General features: G+C 40.9%; 1 protein-coding gene across 2 annotated transcripts in view; it reads left to right on the top strand.

Moving 5' to 3' along the window:
• SPOCK3 (SPARC (osteonectin), cwcv and kazal like domains proteoglycan 3) overlaps nucleotides 1–18,095 on the top strand; it is a 111,854-nt gene extending 93,759 nt beyond the window's left edge. For both annotated transcript variants that reach the window (XM_083755869.1, XM_083755870.1), the window contains 5 exons: nucleotides 3,370–3,486; nucleotides 11,535–11,756; nucleotides 14,146–14,208; nucleotides 15,463–15,600; nucleotides 16,403–18,095. In XM_083755869.1, the coding sequence (XP_083611995.1) occupies nucleotides 3,370–3,486; nucleotides 11,535–11,756; nucleotides 14,146–14,208; nucleotides 15,463–15,600; nucleotides 16,403–16,563 (701 nt within the window). In that variant the 3' untranslated portion in view covers nucleotides 16,564–18,095. The remainder of the gene's footprint in view (nucleotides 1–3,369; nucleotides 3,487–11,534; nucleotides 11,757–14,145; nucleotides 14,209–15,462; nucleotides 15,601–16,402) is intronic.
• The last annotated feature ends 2,198 nt before the right edge of the window (nucleotides 18,096–20,293 follow it).

Consider the following 20,293-nt stretch of genomic DNA (forward strand, 5'->3'; position numbering starts at 1 on the left):
ACAGGGCTGCCTTCAGATGTCTTCTGAATGTCAGGTAGTTGTTTATCGCTTTGACATCTGATGGGAGGGCATTCCACAGGGCGGACGCCACTACCGAGAAGGCCCTCTGCCTGGTCCCCTGTAACTTGGCCTCTCGCAGTGAGGGAACCACCAGAAGGCCCTCGGAGCTGGACCTCAGTGTCCGGGCAGAACGATGGGGAAGGAGACGCTCCTTCAGATATACTGGACCGAGGCCATTTAGGGCTTTAAAGGTCAGCACCAACACTTTGAATTGTGCTCAGAAATGTACTGGGAGCCAATGTAGGTCTTTCAAGACCGGTGTTATATGGTCTCGGCGGCCGCTCCCAGTCACCAGTCTAGCTGCCGCATTCTGGATTAGTTGTAGTTTCCGGGTCACCTTCAAAGGTAGCCCCACGTAGAGCGCATTGCAGTAGTCCAAGCGGGAGATAACCAGAGCATGTACCACTCTGGCGAGACAGTCTGCAGGCAGATAGGGTCTCAGCCTACGTACTAGATGGAGCTGGTAAACAGCTGCCCTGGATACAGATTTGACCTGTGCCTCCATGGACAGCTGTGAGTCCAAAATGACTCCAGGGGCACAGTTACCCCATTCAGGACCAGGGAATCCTCCACACCTGCCCGCCTCCTGTCCCCCAAAAACAGTACTTCTGTCTTGTCAGGATTCAACCTCAATCTGTTAGCCGCCATCCATCCTCCAACCGCTTCCAGACACTCACACAGGACCTTCACTGCCATCACTGGTTCTGATTTAAAAGAGAGGTAGAGCTGGGTATCATCTGCATACTGATGAACACCCAGCCCAAACCTCCTGATGATCTCTCCCAGTGGCTGCATGTAAATGTTGAAAAGCATGGGGGAGAGGACAGAACCCTGGGGCACCCCACAAGTGAGAGCCCAGGGGTCTGAACACTCATCCCCCACCACCACTTTCTGAACACGGCCCAGGAGGAAGGAGCGGAACCACTGTATGACAGTGCCCCCAGCTCCCAGCCCCTCAAGACGGTCCAGAAGCATGTCATGGTCGATGGTATCAGACGCCGCTGAGAGATCCAGCAGAACTAGGAAACAGCTCTCACCTTTGTCCCTAGCCCGCCAGAGATCATCAACCAGTGCGACCAAGGCAGTTTCAGTCCCATGATGAGGCCTGAATCCCGACTGGAAGGGATCCAAATGGTCCGCTTCTTCCAGGCGTGCCTGGAGTTGTTCAGCAACCACTCGCTCAATCACCTTGCCCAAGAATGGAAGGTTTGAGACTGGGCGATAATTGGCCATCATGGCCGCATCTAAAGATGGTTTTTTAAGAAGCGGTTTAATAACCGCCTCTTTCAGTGGGTCTGGGAAGGCTCCCTCACGGAGGGAAGCATTCACCACCCCATGAAGCCCATCACCCAGTCCTTCCCGGCTAGCTTTTATAAGCCAGGATGGGCAAGTATCCAGGAGACAGGTGGTTGGCTTCACTCGTCCAAGCAGCCTGTCCACATCCTCGGAGGTAACAGATTGGAATTGATCCCACACAACTTGACCAGACAGGACTCTAGCACTCTCCCGCCCCGGCCCTGCTCCCACGGTGGAGTCTACTTCTTCCCGAATCTGAGCGATTTTATCTGCAAAAAAATGTGCAAAATCATTGCAGTAGAACATGTGGCCCGTACTGGGCCCCGATGTTACAGGTGGTTCCGCTAAATTGTGAACCACCTGAAAGAGTCTCCTGCTGCTGTTTTCTGCAGATGCAATAGAGGCGGTGAAGAAAGTCTTCTTCGCCGTCGCTATCGCCACTTGGTAGGCTCGACGTTGAGCTCTAACCTGTGTCCGGTCAGATTTGGAATGAGTTATCCGCCACCGGCGCTCTAGCCGTCTCAAAGATTGTTTCATTGCCCTCAGATCCGTGGAAAACCACGGTGCTCTCCGGGCTCCATGCAATCGGAGAGGGCGCTTCGGAGCCAAACAGTCAATAGCCCTGGTTAACTCCACATTCCAGCGGGCCACCAGGGAATCGGCTGAAAGGCCATCAACATGGGATAAAGCATCCCCTACCACTCTCTGGAAACCATTTGGATCCATTAAGTGGCGGGGGCGGACCATCTGAATCGGTCCCACCTCCCTGCAGAGGGGATGGGTCGCAGAGAAGTCCAGTTGCACCAGGAAGTGGTCTGACCATGGCACTTCTTTCGTTTCACTTTTACTTAGTGTCAGATCACCAACATCCGTGGAGGTAAACACCAGGTCCAAGGCATGTCCGCGGCTATGGGTTGGGCCAAACTTATTCAGGGACAGCCCCATGGAGGCCATGCTTTCCACGAAGTCCCGAGCGGCCCCTTGTAAGGTTGTGTCGGCATGGATGTTAAAATCCCCTAGGACAACCAAGCTAGGTGTCTCCAGGAGAACATCCGCCACGACCTGAAGCAGCTCGGGCAGGGAATCCTTGGTGCAGCGGGGAGGTCGGTACACCAAAAGGAATCCTGTACTGCCCCTATTGCCCAACTTCCAGAACATGCACTCAGAAAACTGGGTCTTCCCAATAGGACGCCTGGTGCAAACTAATGACTTCCTAAAAATCACTGCAACCCCCCCTCCCCGCCCACATGACCTGGGTTGCTGTGCGTAAGAGAAACCTGGTGGACAAGCAGCAGCAAGGACAGGCCCATCTGCTTCATCCAACCAAGTCTCTGTTACACATGCCAGGTCAAGTCCTCCATCCATGATCAAGTCATGGATGGCAGTGGTCTTATGAATCATTGACCTGGCATTGCACAGCAACACTTTCAGGTCATGTGGGTATCCCTTGCTGATTCCAGTATTCATCCAGTCAGGACCAGACCCGGAGGCAGGGATAGTCCTCAGACAACGACTAAACCTGCCTCCTCTGTAATGACATGGTCTGGTCTTAGCGTAACTCCTCCTCCTACTTATTCGACAATAGAACACAGGATATACCACAACATAGGGAGAGAGAGTTGCAGGTATTCCTACCAGTAGGGAAACTGAGAATAGTTTTACTTATGAAGAACAATACATTAGACCAGTGTTTCCCAACCTTGTGCCTCCAGATGTTTTTGGCCTACAACTCCCATCATCCCTGACCACTGGTCTTGCTAGCTAGGGATGATGGGAGTTGTAGGCCAAAAACATCTGGAGGCACAAGGTTGGGAAACACTGCATTAGACATTTTTCAAAAGCACTATGTAAATTGCATCTTTAAAATACTGAGGATTGTAAAATAATATTGAAAGAGAAAATAAGTCATAAGGAAATTGTTATCTGTTAGTTTTCATTTGTTTACAACAACATGAAAGTTTGAATTTATATGCAGCCCGGGAAAATTACAAAGCTTTTCATTTTGTTTTTCAGTGTGCAGTGACCTGGAGTTCAGAGAGGTTGCAAACAGATTGCGAGATTGGTTCAAGGCTCTTCATGAAAGCGGAATTCAGAAGAGGACTAGAATTGTACAAAGACCTGAAAGAAGTAGTAAGCACTTGCATCTTTTGATATCTCTTTGAAAGAATGCATGTTAAGTTTCTGGGGTTTTTTAAATTAAAAAATCCATTAGTGTTATTTTTCCAGTGAGTCTCAAACTGAGCTTATAACCACTTGCTTCAGAAACGTAAGCATGCCTTCCACAAGTTAATTTTTTCTCCAATTGTGGTGCCCTCCAGAAAATCGAGCCATGGCTTTGTATTGATGTGCAACAATCTCTTCAGGCTTTCTTCAAATGATCACTTAGTTCAGAACAAGCTAGTGAGTTTTGTGTGGGTTGTCATTCACAAGTATATTGTTCAGCCAGGTATGCGGTTCTAAGAAATGGTTCGATACAGGCTGATGATTAGTTGCCTTGAAAGGAGAGGATAAAAAATAAGTGCTTCACTTGAGCTGAGTGGCAGATATACAGTCACTGCAGCATGGTAGCCCATAACCATTAGTGAATGTTTCTACAGTTACACATAGGAAGATACTGACAAGCCCATTGTATGAATGGAATAGTGTATGAATGATTAAGCTCCAAAGGGGCGGGGGGGACCCAACAAGTGAATAATGATGAACTATTAACAGGGGCCCATCACCTCCTGGCAAACAGAAGGGGAACAAATGGAGGCAGTGAGAGATTTTACTTTCTTGGGCTCCATGATCACTGCAGATGGTACTGCAGTGACGAAATTAAAAGACGCCTGCTTCTTGACAAACTTAGACAGCATCTTAAAAAGCAGATACATCACCTTGCCAACAAAGGTCTGTATAGTTAAAGCTATGGTTTTCCCAGTAGTGATGTATGGAAGTGAGAGGTGGACCATAAAGAAGGCTGATCGCTGAAGAATTGATGCTTTTGAGTTATGGTGCTGGAGGAGACTCTTGAGAGTCCCATGGACTGCAAGAAGATCAAACCTATCCATTCTTAAGGAAATCAGCCCTGAGTGCTCACTGGAAGGACAGAACCTGAAGCTGAGGCTGCAATACTTTCCAGGGAGAAGAGAAGACTCCCTGGAAAATACCCTGATGTTGGGAAAAATTGACGACAGAGGACGAGATGGCTGGACAGTGTTCTCGAAGCTACAAACATGAGTTTGACCAAACTGCGGGAGGCAGTGGAAGACAGGAGTGCCTGCATGCTCTGGTCCATGAAGTCACGAAGAGTTGGACATGACTAAACGACTAAAAAACAACAATTAACAGGGCAAATCCTTTGAAACTTTAAAAGATTTTGTTTCTGTTGTATCAAAAACAAGTGGAATATCAGGTTATGTAATTACTGGTAGGATTTGTTTAAAACAGCAATTATTATATGCAGTGATACATTTTGAGAGTGGTTTCCCACTGAGGAGTCAAGGCAAATTAGATTTTGTAAGCGCTGAACTTGGACCCTTCATTAACACAACAGGCCAGCTCTGTGAATTTCTCTCATGTCTTGTTTAATAGAGCTTGCCTGCTGCTGACTGCCTACCTTGATACCTTCACTATTAACATTTTTTAGATGTGCTGATATTTTTTGCATGCTTTTGTTTGATCAGGTCTTCTACTTTCTGCAAATTTGCATTACTAAGAAATCCTATTATATTGCTTAATTGAAAATGTTATTGCTCTGTGTGATTACTCATGCTGAAGCAATAATAGCAAATAGTCAAAATGAAATAAAGATGAATCTGTATTTATGTGGATTCGTTTCTCTACAATAAATAGAGTGGTACAGGATGTGAAAGCTGGGCTGCTGCTACTTCTACATTCTAAAGATTTACAGTAGAGTTGGTGCACCATTATTTCACAATCCAGTCAATGCAAAATGTAAACAAGACAAGCTTAAACATCAGTTGCAATCAAGAAAACAGAGTCTTGTGCCCACACAATCCAGGCTTAAGATTCTTCTGTAGGGACCAGAAAGAATTTTTTTAATATATTACTCTTTTTGGTGTCTCTCGGCTTGGCTTCTTTACAACCAGTTTGTTATGGGTAAATGGTGAGGTATAGTTCTGGAATAAACAGGGCCCACTCTGTAAAAGATACTTAAAATACTAAATATTTTTGATGCATTGAAAGTAATATAAACTAGGAATGGTTGCTGTTGTGTTCCCTGTAATTTTACAAGGAATATTCTGTACTGTACTGTTGTGTTCCCTGTAATTTTACAAGGAATATTCTTGCAGTTCATTTCTGGAAAAATGTGCCAAACACCAGCATTTAAAATGGATTCCATATGAAACAAATGCATATAGAGGAACATTAGGAAAATGCAAATTTCATAAAGCATGCCACTCCTTCACCCAACTTTGAGTGTAGTAGCGTTATCACTCAGTGTAGCACTACCCCATGTGGCAAAATGTTTGTGTGAAGTAGCTTCCAACCCAGTCCTTGCAGATCCCTTTTGTTCAATTGCGACCACAAGGCAAATATCACCGGGACCAAATATGGTGTCCCACAAGCAGCTTGTTGTTTTTCATATTTCGATTTTTCTTACAGTGGCCTTTTAAGCTGCATAGGTGACTGGATTCCTTTTACTCCCTTGTTAGTATACATTACCAGATACCTGAAAGATCACCTCACCCCATACACCCTCAATTAATTACTGTGCTCTGTAGGTGAGGGACTCCTGCAGATACCATCTTATCAGGACATCTGTTTAGACCTACCTTTTAGACCTAACCTTGAATATTAGTCACACACAGTTTCTGTTGTATTTTTAGTGCCTAATGAAGACCTTCCTCTTTCAAAAAGCCTTTTAAGCTGAGCTCTTTCCCAGCCTTCAGCTGTGCTGTTTTTCAGATTTTTTATGGCATTATCACTTATCTGCCATCCTAGGCTCCATTATGAGGAAGGGTAGGGTGTGATTTAATAAATAAGTAGCATTTATATTGTAGGGTTTAGGGAACTCAAACCTGTTCCTTTGTGCATATTATATTGCTGAAACCCTGTTGTGTAGGCTAGCATCCCAGTGGCCATCAGAAAAGTGGCTTGTCTAAAGTACCTAGTATTATCCAGCTGAGTTGAGAGATGAACCAGGGACTTTGTAGCTCATGTGCCTAACTATGTGTCATGTCTCCAGATTGGATCAGGGCATCAAGGTTTATCTTGCACCTAATTTCTGTGTCTCAGTTCATCAACTGCAGCATAGAAGTAATCAGTACTTAATCCTCTTCCCCCTGCTTCTCTCTCCCTTAGGAGCCTGGCAACAAATAAAGCTCCTATGTATTGTTAAAGCTTTCCATAAATCTGAACGTGTGTACTTTATCTATTTATTCTGGAGGTTTATATCTAGCCCTTCACCATAAATAAAATCATGGTGCCTCTGGCATACTTGCTACATCAGTCCTATAAAGCGTATCAACACAAGTCAGAGGTCTTTTACTGAACTTTAGGAAAAGAAAAAAATTAGGGAAATTCTGAGTCATTTTACATGTCATGCTTCTGGTTGTTTCACTCATGTGTAAAATGCCATTTTGAAGAACTGCCGCCAGATAATGAAACTTTGGGAAATTATCTTTAAAATGATATAGAAAATGTTTACTATATATGAAAATGAAAAAAGGAGTTTGCAGGTTGAGATTTTCATGGAATTACCCAACTTATTTTAGCTTCCTCCTTATTCACGTGCCAAAGGAAGGGAGGAAAGTTGGCACAGCTTTATTTGTCAAACCTGTATTTTGAAACACTCAGGATTCAACATTTATCCCCAGAGAGAAAACAAAAATATTTGCTGATATGCATTCTTTTTCCTATAAGGTTTCGCTGGTGAATTTCTAGTGGAGGAAATGCCGAGTGCTGTGAAGTGCAAAAGACATTTATGGCGATGTGTGGAATTCAGTACTTCCTTTAGAACTCAGCCCAATGGCAGGTTTCCTGGAAGGAGGAAAAGCTTTTAATGACCCTGTACGTGTGCCAAGTTAGTAAATAGCCAAGTGGTGCAATTTAAGCCAAACGAAAGAATATTCTTCTGAGAAGGAGTGGGGAACCCAAATTAGCAGTTTAATAGTTGACAAAAACATTTCTGGTTTAAATCTGGTTGGTCTAGTTCTTTCCAGAGGGGTAAAGCAGACTTCTAATCATATTCACAACTCCTCCTTGCTTCTGTGTGTGCTGGTTGTTAAGTTTGTCTGAATGACATAATATGAAAGGCTTATATTCTCCGAATTGTCTAAGGGGGAAGTAGCTCAAATGGTCAGTAGCCCAGTGTGAGGGGGAAAAACTTATCCTGTGCAACCTAGTGCAAAAAAGGGGGGGAGTTAGGCAAGTAGAAGAGATGATGTGACTAAAGTACCAGATCAACAAATTTTGCCATAGGGGCCAAAAGTCTGAACTGTGGCCTCCTCCTCCCTGACTATGAATAAACTTTCACATTTGCAGAAGACCACCAAGGATTTCTTATTCTCAGATGTTTAACAGCAACTCCAAATTAAGCTTCTAACACAAAGAAACCTGAAGGGAAAACAAGAAATGGATTTTTTGTGTGTAAAAGGACTACAAGATCAGTTATAGGCTGAGATACAAGTCTTCTCACTGTTTTACACATAGATCTTGCTGGTGGACTTCAGGGAAGTATTGGGAAATGGGGAGTAGATCCTATACTTTTGAAGTCCACCTATCCCAGGTGAAGGCAACACTCAGCTCCGTGGACCAGTGATCTCAATATAAGGCAGCTGCCTGCATTTCTATGTGGTACAGTGATTAGAACATCATACTAGGACACAGAAAACTGGGTTCAAATCTCACCCCCCATGAGCCAGGAAGCTTACTGAGTTACCTTGGGCCAATCACCACCTCTCAGCCTAATCTGTCTCACAGGGCTGTTGTAAGGAGAGCAAGTACCATAAAACAGTACCATACCAATTTACAGTCATGGCTTCCCCCAAATAATTATGGGAACTGTAGTTTGTTAAGGATTCCGAGAGTTGTTGAAAGACCACAGTTCCCTTCACTACGGTTTACATGTGGCAAGGGATTTACTGCCTTTTTTGTGCTATTGGATGAAAACATCGTTATATGTGCAGGGTAGGGAGTGTGGCTATGAGAAAACTGAGTGAGAGTATGGAATTGTTACTTTGGAAAGGGTAATTTTATCGGAGGAGCACAATAAAATAATACGGAATGGTTTTGTTTGGTTGAAAGTACCCACAATTGGACCAGACGCCATATTTCAGACCAGGTTTTCATTTCACTGGCTGCTATTTGCTCCAGAAGTCGCTTTTTTACAATAAACACCACCTTCACACAAATAATAGCTAAGAGGAGAAATTTCTAGCAGGCAGCTGGCAGACCTCAGATTTTTTCTTTGAAATAAAACTGGCTCATTTAAGCCACATTTTAGAGGAGGCAGAGGGGGGGAGTAAGGTAAGTTGTATTTTGATGCTAAGCAGTTCCTCAAACAGAAGAGGGCATACAAGATACTGTAGGTAACTTCAGGTAACTTCTGCCAACCTAAACAATAAATAACACATTTTTTTGGTGAAGATTTTTCAGGATTTGAAACTACAAAGAATTTCTTCTTGTTGCTGGCGGTTATTTTATTCTGAAAATGGGAAAGCATTTGAAAACAGGTCAATATAACTCTTCCCTTAGAGATCCTGCAGCAGATAATGTATATTTTGGTGTGTTTGATGTCTTCAGGCATGGTCAGGAACTCTCAATTTCCTTTAGTTATCTCCAGTCACTGCATCCCTGAGTGTCTTGTCTAGGCTGTGTACAGATCCTACTCAGCATGGTCAAAAATATGTGACTTTGGTATATTTTAACAAGAGATGCTAGAGAATATGTAGACACTTTTAATAAATATTGAGCCAAGTTACTATACTTTACTTTGCAAGTTGGTTCTCTTAAGCAGATGTAATTGGGTCTGAGTTCAGTGTTCATTAGGTCAATTCAAATTGTGTTCTAGCTTGCAGTCCCATACAGGCCATTGGTATTTATTCAGCTAGCCACAGCCTCGTACTTCAGTAGTCTCGATTTTGTTTCTACAGGAACAGCGTTCAGTGTGAGTATTTGAGAGTTAATCACTTTGCATCCAAACAATATTTTATACCTCTTTATACTGTATTTAAATACTCTGTTGCTGTATATTAAGCAGTTGCGTTTTGCTGCAGTTTTGTATGAATATCTTCTCAGCATTCTCCTTCCTATTGTGACGGGTGCTTGGTAGACAATATGGGCACTGGATGTGAGATTAAAACTGAAGGTGACAAATTCCCTTCTCTCCTTAAGGGAGCGCTTTCGGCCATTTGTGCCGTTTGCTTGATTTTCTACAGCATTTTTGAAGTTTCTGTCTTTAGTTCCTAGCCATTACAGGATTTTAGTTCTTCACACCTTTCTGTTTTCAAGGATGAGTCTCTTTAGGATTTTGCCATGTAATAGCTGCACCCTACACTACAAGCTGCACTGGTGATGCATACAGGGACCAAGTCATGCTGAAAACATCCGTGGAACTTTGCATGAATTGGCTTTTTGATATGGTCAGGTGTCGGCATGTATAATTCTTGCTTTGCTTGTGACAGGCCAGCTTGAAAATTGTGTTGTTCTCTGTGATTTCAGTTTCTTTATATTATGGATAAATAATAATAATTTATTACCTAGAATATTTGCCTGCCGGTACTATGGTTTTCCGAGTAGTGATGTATGGAAGTGAGAGCCGGATCATAAAGAAGGCTGATCGCCGAAGAATTGATGCTTTTGAATTATGGTGCTGGAGAAGACTCTTGAGAGTCCCATGGACTGCAAGAAGATCAAACCTATCCATTCTTAAGGAAATCAGCCCTGAGTGCTCACTGGAAGGACAGAACCTGAAGCTGAGGCTGCAATACTTTCCAGGGAGAAGAGAAGACTCCCTGGAAAAGACCCTGATGTTGGGAAAAATTGACGACAGAGGACGAGATGGCTGGACAGTGTTCTCGAAGCTACGAACATGAGTTTGACCAAACTGCGGGAGGCAGTGGAATATAGGAGTGCCTGGCGTGCTCTGGTCCATGGGGTCATGAAGAGTTGGACACGACTAAACGACTAAACAACAACAACTGTTAACACAGGACTTCCCAAAATCTTTTATGGCATCTTGTTAGTGATCTCTGGTCTTACGTTAGTGTCAGAAAATTCAAACCAAGAACATTTCATGTTCAAAGTAGGCAATCATACTTTTGGCAAGCTAGATGAGAGGGAGTAGATGAGCAGACTTATCTCTTGCTTTGTTTGTTTGTTTGTTTGTTTGTTTGTTTGACAGAAAGGCAGGCTGCAACTTAATTAGAGCACTGTTCAGGGTGCTTGTCCCAGTTTCCTCCCCCCCAATAGAAACCCCTCTCCCCTCGGGACTGCTTTACTGGCTGCATGTGAAAAGGCACAGGGTCCTCCTTTTTTTCTTCTTCACCTATGCAAGAACAGTATGCTTTTTGCAGAACTTACAAACCAGACCTAGCTTATCAATCATAAGGAATCCAGTTTGAGAGATTTGTCTTCTGTTGTGCCATAGGGTGCTCTTAAAAAGACGCAATGTTTTTTATCCCCAACCTTCCCCCCCACCCCCCCAAAACCCCGGGAAACTTAGTCCAAACTAGCTCTCCTCAGTCTGATTTGCTTGAGAGCAAGAAGGAAGACTGGCATACCTTTCTACGTTGGATGCCAAAGTAGCAGCACAATGCTTTCTTTATGGTTCCTTGTGTCATTCTCCACTGTTTTTATCTGGACTTCAGTCTCCCTTTCTTACCAATTTTATATAACCATACCAGTCTTCCCGGGTACATACCCAGTCTTACTCAGTTACTTCTCATTTTACGGATGTCAACATTACTGAAGTCAGGGTGCAATAATTATTTCCCACTATTGCATGCCTAGAATTTTCAAGCAAGCATATGTTGTCAAGTGTCTTGAGATTAAATGCTATGTTAAGTAATAGATGCAGATACTCTTGTTTTTAAGCAGTTATCATGTTACTTTTACAAGCTGGTCATCAGCACACACTGATAAAGATGTTTCCATGACTTACCTGGCTTTGCCAAGTTGTGAGCTAGCCGAATCTTTCTCTCATTCAATTTCTTTGTATTTCTGCCTCTTAGGATTTGATACCAGCATTTTGCCAATTTGCAAGGACTCTCTTGGCTGGATGTTTAACAGACTTGATACGAACTACGACCTCCTACTGGACCAGTCAGAGCTTGGAAGCATTTACCTTGACAAGAATGAACAGTGCACCAAGGCATTCTTCAACTCTTGTGACACTTACAAAGACAGTTTGATATCTAACAATGAGTGGTGCTACTGCTTTCAGAGACAGCAAGGTACAGTGCTAGAACAACTTGAAAATCTTGATGTTAGACATTTAACTCTTAGTTGGTTGTTTCTTTCCCTCCCTCTCTCGCTCGCTCTCTCTCTCTCTCTCTCTCTCTAACTGTGTGTGTCTGTGAGAGAGAGAGAGAGAGATTAAATCTTATAAAAGGTTATGGAAAAGTAAGAGTTTCTGTGAGAAATCTACTTTTTAAGGGGCTGTGAAATGTTACAGTAGGCAGGATCCAGAGAACCATAAAAGGCATTGTGATAATGCAACAGGGCTTCCTTGTCTCCTGCTTCCTACTGCAAATTACTAAAACATGACTCCTGTTGGGCAGGTTTCCTTCTAAAACAGGGTGAAATAAGGTGTGTCAGGAAAAACTCTGACACCATCCCTTGCACAAAGTCGTCTGCTTAAAGAAGGATCACTCTTCAGCCACCCAGTATAAAAATATAAACTAGATAAAAGGTATATAATAGGGTTGTTTTATAATAAATTTTCAAAAGTGCTACCGATAAGCATAGCAATTTGTTTCTAATAGTTGGGTTTGTCTTCTGATTCTCTGGCTTGTGTTTGATACTTTGTTTCTCAGTTTAGTATCTATAGAATTGGCATATTTCTTGTCACACAGCCACCCCTTTCTAAGGAGGCTGTTTCTAAACAGAATCTCCATAACCCATTCAAGCATGTTGTTTATCTTTCTATTTTCCCCCAAGGTAAAATTCAAAATCGAAAATGTAGGGTAAATACAGATTGATCTGCATGAATAGTCAGTTTGTATTTCAATCTGTATTGATTCTCTCATTTGCATGACTAATACACAAAAGGTCTATTGATGTTTGAAGTCTTCTGCAACAGATATATTAAAAAAACATAAAATTAGTTCAATATATATGCTGAACAGATTTTATGATTGTGTATTCCATTAAAAACTGCAGAATTTGCAACAATCAGTAGCATTTCAGCATTGTTTGGACTAAACAAGCAGTAACACAATTTTAGTCAATTGTAACCTTGGTATATAATAAAACAAAATCAAAAGTAACATGGAATTAGTCTTAAATTTAGCTCCGTAGCAAAGCTATTGACAATAGAGAAAATCAGTGAAAGTGATGCAGCTGTTGAACACACACACACACACACACACACACACACACACACACACAGCTCAATCCAGCCAGTATTAAGAATTTTTCAATTTCAATGCAAAAGATTTAAGTGTGTGCTTAACTCTTCTATTGAAATAAACGGGGCTTGAAAGTATTTAACCTTGTACTGTGCTCAAGGAAATTCAGATTTGTGAAATATGCTTACATTATAGAGTTAATCTAAAGACACAGCATTCTAAAGTACTTGTATTTTGAGACTGTTCTTCTGCTTGTGACCCAGATAATAGTTATTAAAGCAAACACATGTATGCACATGCATAAATAAATAAAATTGTTTCAGGATTCACTCATCCAATATTATTTTAGTAGAATTCTGCTGATCAGTGACTACTAAGAGTTATACAGATGAATAGACATTAAAGCCAAGATTGCACAGAGTTAAAACATTTTAAATATTTCCCCATCTACTAAGTGCAAGGAGGCTAATAATGAGGGGAAAACCTTAGATGGATAAAGATAATTGTTTCTCCTCATAATACTAGGATTCATGGTGAGAGTAGATTCACAAAATATTATTTCACACTTCACAATATTTAATTTGTGAGCTCCATTACTTAAGATAGCCTGGAAAAAGACCTGGAAATAGACTGGGAACCAGTGCAGATTTAAAAGTGCAGACTTCCTATGGTCAAACTGTTTATTGCAGTTAATCATCATCTGGCAGTTTTCAGACTGTTTTTTTTTTAAAAGAAAATACTACGATAGCCTTAAAGAATATCAGACAAGATCTGGTGAGTAGGTCTATCAGATGGTGATTATCAACAGTCTAGGTCAAAGGCCAAGGGTGGTCTTCAATGAAGTTTAAAACAGTGCAGACCCACTGAAACTTGTAAACATAACTAACTTGGGTCCATTGATTTCAGTGGGTCCACTTTCAGTAAAACTTTAATACCATCCCATGTATCCTCTTTTTAACAGATGTTAGTTGTGAAAGATTGCTGATGCTATCATGCTTTGCTTACAAGTGTCATAGAGGTATCTGGAGGAAGACCTCTGATGAAGTCAGAATGGTGGGCTACATATGTATTTTTTCCTAAAACAGCAAAAACTGTTCTTACATTCTGATTGTATAATAACCGGCTTCCAGATCACATCTGTAAATAGTAACAATGTCAGTGAGAGTAAGCCATTTTTAAATCTTATACTTGAAGTTAAATCGTAAGCAGAGCAAGCCATTCCTAAATTCTCACATATAACTGAAGTTTAACTTATCTGATGTCATCATTCTAGACCCACCTTGCCAGACAGAGCTCAGCAACATTCAGAAACAGCAAGGGGGAAGGAAGCTCCTAGGTAAGTCATAGATCATTCTTTTGAAGCTTTTATTGCTTACATAAATAACTCTAGCGAAACTGCAACAGAAAATCAATATGAATCCTAAAATGATGGACCAAACTAAATTCCAGTAACAGAATTTATAAAGTCTTTGAAAACCATTAAACTTAGTTTTATTACCTTATCAGTTCCAAGATATTACATATGTTTTATTACAGTACTATAATGTCATTTTTTTCACTTTATAAAACCTGCTGCAAAAAGAAGGGTTAGATGATTCAGTCGTAAAATAACATATGGTTTTAAATGTTCTGTTTAATATTTCCTTCAAATCTCTTACGTGAATAATTGTTCATTGAATCTAAAAGTTTGCATAATTATAATCAGAGTTAAAGACTTCGTATTTTAAATTGAAGCAATTATCTCCAAATTTGTTGCATATGTTACAGAGTTTAAAATAAATTGTATTCTTATTCTGATATACTTAATAAACTTAAGTAGAATTTAGGCAGCAATCCTGTACATACTTACCTAACAGTAAGTCCCATTGAACTCAGTGACTTTTGAATTCAGTTAGGCTTTGCCACTGTTACATGGCAACCAACATGAAATACGTCCCTTGCAGAGTATCTTAACATTATTCAAACATATTAAAAAATACAATATGAATTAGGTATCAGTAGAACAAGGAAAAGGCAATGTAGACATTCCTTTTCTGGTAGAACAGAGAGAGCTTTTATGGCAAGCAATTGGGAAACATGCTTTGATATTTATTTAAACCTTTAAAAGCACAGTGGTACCTTGGGTTAGAGACACTAACCCAGAAATTGTACCTCTGGTTAAGAACTTTGCTTCAGGATGAGAACAGAAATCACGCAGCGGCAGCGAGAGGTCCCATTAGCTAAAGTGGTGCTTCAGGTTAAGAACAGTTTCAGGTTAAGAACACACCTCCAGAACGAATTAAGTTTTTAACCCGAGGTACCACTGTATTAGTATTTAACCTGAGAATGAAATAGGAGATACAACAGAAAATTTGTAGGCGTATTCACAAGTTTCATAGAATCGTAGAGTTAGAAGGGATCACAAGGGTAACATAGTCCTTGCAATGCAGGAATCTTTTGCCCAGTGTGGGGCTTGAACCCACAACCTTGAGAGATTAAGAGTCTTGTGCTCTACCAACTGAGCTATTCAGGCATTGCTTGGTTGAAGCCAGGACATTTATGCTGCAAGAGTGACTGCACGTCCCTGGTAATGTTTTTGTGTATTGCACAGGGCAGTATATACCTTTATGTGATGAAGATGGTTACTACAAGCCAACTCAGTGCCATGGAAGTGCAGGACAATGCTGGTGCGTGGATAGATATGGCAATGAGGTAACAGGATCCAGAACGCATGGAGCTGCAGACTGTGGTAAATCACATAATTCCATTTCCAGTTATTTGGATGAGAAAAGTTTGTCAGGTTCTCCCCCCGCCCCCCCGCCCCCTGCAGCTGATCTTTGAAGTCTGAATTTACCACCTAGAGTATGCCCTGTTATCTGATTTCCTTGATAGAGAGAATTGGAATCTCTCTTAATCCATAGATGATACTTGCTTTTAAAGCAACAGAAACCAATTTTTCTGTTGGTTAGGCAAATTTCCAAATAAAGTATTTGCTGATACAGAAGTGTTGTGCAGAATCAGCTCCCCCACCCCCTGTAGATTGTGATCTACACCTTCACAGTTATAAGCCTTTTACATAATAAAGCACAGCACAACTCAAAACATCATCTCACACTTTTTTGGGGGGTTTCTTAATTAGAAGCTGTTATTTTCTGCTTGTTTCTTGCAATAATTAAAATTAGTTTTGACAAGCCCATTTTGTATTTATACTTAATGACAAAATATATATCTCTCATCTTGAGTTATCAGTATTCCTTGCCAGTGTTTTTACTAGTCTTTTTCAAAATGCATTTTGTAGTAGATGATTAAACTTGTGCCTTGGAGTCAGACAATGGCATTGTCAATTGCAATGAAAGCAACTTTAGGATGCAGCCTTAGCAAGACTCCAGAGGGACAGGAGCTCTTTGAGTAGTTTGATTCTGAACTCCCTTGGGCTAGAAATATACCCCCCAACTCCCCAAAAAATATTAGGAAAACAATGATCTTACCTATTAAAAAAATAGCATTAAATAATACTTGACACAAAGTAATGCAACTGTATTCTTCTTTAGCTATTGATCTGGAAACATCAGGTGATTTTGCCAGCGGTGATTTCCATGAATGGACGGACGATGAGGATGACGATATGTTGAACGACGAAGATGAAATTGAAGATGACGACGAGGATGAAGGAGACGATGACGACGACGACGACCACGAAGGATATATTTGATGCTTTTAGCTGTGACTAAATTGTCTCTTTCTACAAGATGACGCCCCAAAAAATTCCTATACCTTCGAAGGTCAAAAGGATTCTAAACAACATGTATATTTTGTATGATTATTTGAAATATTGAAGCTGGAGTCATAGACTTCCTTTGTTTAAATGAAAAGCATTATATTATGTGTTGTTTTTATATGCCGTTGAGCAGAAGAAAACACACTGGAGTCTAGCCTGAAGAAAGAAACATATGTGTGCTACTAAAAAAAAAAAAATATGTGCAGATAATCATAAGGACAACCAAACTTAAAACCTTCCATGAAAAAGACATCTTCTGTTTGGAATTGTGTGTGTATGGCTGCTTCCAGCAGGTGCTCTGTGATAAGTAAAGCAACTTAAACTTTAGCAGTGATTTAGGCCATGTGGACTTCTTTGCATGGGCACAATAAGGAAAGTTTGATTAAGGAAATAACCTGTCACCAGCCTATAATTTACCAGAGGAGTGGAGAAACTGTGACTATAGAAGAAGGTGTCAGGTCCTCCTTTGTGTTTGCAACTGTTATGTTTTTGACTCTGAAATTACTACCATCTTGAAATGACATTTTAAATGCAGTAAACCAGGAAAAGTATAGATTCTGCAAATCTAAAGTTTTGTTGTCCTTTTGTTCTTTTATTTCTTCCTTGTTCATGTCGAAATCATGTAAGCTTGTTACGCGTGCAGGCGGCCTGATGATTTTACTTTTATTTCTATAGTATTCTAACCATAAATTTTAGTTTAACATATTTTAATGGGAAAACTTTGCATAAAGAGTGTGTTTTTATATTACTGTGTTGGATTACACATGCCCTAAGAAATGCTTTTGAACCCTACCTGTGACTTTTTAGTTTCCAGACTCAAACTAATTTTGCATCTCTCTCCTAATTCATGCCCTGTTTGGTTATTAGTTCAAATTTTTAGAGGAGTTATTGTAAGGTGCCTTGCAAAATAGAAATAGGAAGATTTATAGCATGCATACCAATATAAGATTATTAGGCATTAGCCGAGCATTTCCAAATTCCAAATTTAATATCAATATAGGTACTGCTGCTGGAATGGAGAAATACGTTATTTCTCACCCCCACCCCATTGTTATGTAATTACCATGTAGAATACATTATAATTCTTAAGTAGGGTTGCATTCAAAATTGACTGTAGAGAAAATTATTTTAATCACTATATTTATGTTAGCATGTTAATTAATTGTGTAGACGTTCTAAAACTCCACTACCTTCATTCATATCAGACCTGTGGCTTTGTGCCATAATAAAATTGAAAGAACCTGTGTAATATTATGCAAGCAGTTGTTTAATTTCAACTGTGTGTTAACTGTTTTCCCTGATTTTTATCTGCAGTTAATTGCAAGAAAAATGGTTTTTTCTTTGCATTTAATTTCAATAGGTTTAATAACTAAATTTAATGATTATCTTATGTAACATTAAAGTATACTGCAGTTTTCTTTTTTATGTTTATGTATAGGTTGCAAAATAAAGACTCTCATAACCAACTTTAACCCTGAATGCTGTAATGATTCTTATGGGTATAGCTGCCTTCAAACCCTTGGCAACATTTTTCTTTTGAGAGAAATAAAAAACTATACCCAAATTAGGTGAGAAATGCAGGCCACCAAGCAGCAATTTTGGGCAACAATCCATATAGTTTTTTTGTAATTTCAGCAAAAGCATTATTTCTATGGAATGCATACAAGCCATAACCAACTCCCCTGTATCAGACTCACTTGGTGAAGAGGAGCAGTACTCTTAGAGTAGTCTGTAGGGATACAGACTCTTCTGGATCCTTCATCCATTTGCTCTAAGAACTGTATATGAGGTTTCTTTACAAAGAGTCACTTCTCCTTCTCTTTGTCATCTTCATCTGCAAGTTTGCTCCACCACAAGTATGGTGGATATTGATCACTTACTGGTGTCTGTATGCAACAGAGCAGCTTTACTTGGCTCTATCAAACAAGAGCAGGAGCTCAGGGGTGATAATGTCAAGAGCTGGCGCTATTCACATATTCCACAAATCAGCTAGGGCTTCAACACGAGCACCAGTCATATCAATCAGAAAATTCACCAGAACTGTCTGGAAACCAGTTGAATCCATCAGCCTCTGAGTTGCAGAAAGCCTAAATCTCAGCAGAAGGTGATCCGACCATCACAAGGAGCTGACATTAATACTTTCCCTTCTCTTAGATCACATTATTCCTGCCTGTCAAGAAAAGCAGATCAAGAGTGTGGTCCGTCAAATGTGTTGTGCAGAAAATGTGTTGGGACAGCCCCGTGGTTGTCATGGTGACCATGAAGTCCTAAAATGCCTCAGAATAAATGGATGTTGAAGTCCTCAAGAACCAGCAGTCTAGGAGTCTTCAATGCTTCCTCGGAGACCATCTCTGTTAACTCAGGCAGGGAGACTTCTAGGAAGTAAGGCAGGTGATAAACCAGCAGAATCCCCAATCTGTCCTGATTACCCAGTGCCAAGTATAGATGCTCTAGATCCCCAATGAAGCAGACAGGAAGCCTGAGGAGATACAGAATTCCTAGAGACTGCTATAGCTCCCCCCCCCCATGACCCTCAAGCCTTAATGGCTTCGGTGGACATGATAATAAAGACTCCTATTAGCTGTGATGATGTGGTAGGGGATGATTCCATAAGTTCAGCAACTTGTGCAGTCAGATTACTAATGTCATCTGCTGTGATTATTGATACAAGATGCTTATGGTTAACATTTAAGCCTTCAAATGATGGCAGTCCTCCATGGTGTAATTCTTAAATTAATGCACTGCTATTTTCACATAATTCACCAATGAGCAGTGCTGCGGCTAAGGTCAGACCTTGAGACAATTGTCCCGGACCCCATAGCCCAGGAGTATACCTGGATGACCATCCCATGTGCTGCATGTGATGGGGGCAACAGCAAACAAGTCCAACTCAGCACTGGGTAGGTCTAGGCATGGCAGGACCTATCAAGCCTGCCAGTGATCACATCACTATCCTTATTTTTAAAGACCATTTACATTCTGGGTAGCTGACCGGGCATGTACATAGTCACAGGTGTTCTTTTTATTTACAAATATATTATGCATTTTGCTAAGTGAATATGTTTAGCACCAGGGCAGCAGAAGCAAGGTCCATTTTATTTCTGTAGTCCTGCTGGCGCTGTGATTTAAGTGATTTATTTTTTTATTAATGTGAAACTGCTTGTGCTCAAGAGATTTTTTCTCTTAACATATGAGGGGCATAGAAGCAGCTGTAAAGCCTGGACTACAGGTGGCAACTGGAGAAATAAATGTTAATTGTGTGCCTCACAACTAAAGATCTGCACGTGGCCAGCTAATGCTGCCTGCTCTCATGTGTTAGACCACTAAGCCCAGGGTCTAAAATTGCCTAGTTGCACCTCTGGCAGTAAATGGGTAGGCCTCAGGGTGAATGAATTGGTAAAACAGATGAAGAGTGTTCCATTTTGTTCTAAGACTCCATCATGAAAGAGCTCATGGGTTTAGTCAGCCCTGTTTCCAAATTCATAAAGCTTGTTGCAGAAAGTCCCAATTGCAGCAGGCTTCAGCTACAAGAACATCCGAACAATGATCTATCCATTCACTAACCTCAGAAGCTTTTGCCTCTGGTGTTCCATAAAGAAAATGTATTGAGAAGGATGGAAGAAAACAACCAAGATTGCGTGTGTGAAATAGCTCCCCATGCAGC

The sequence above is a fragment of the Podarcis gaigeae genome (assembly GCF_964106915.1).
Source record: "Podarcis gaigeae genome assembly, chromosome: 9".
NCBI lineage: Eukaryota > Metazoa > Chordata > Lepidosauria > Squamata > Lacertidae > Podarcis > Podarcis gaigeae.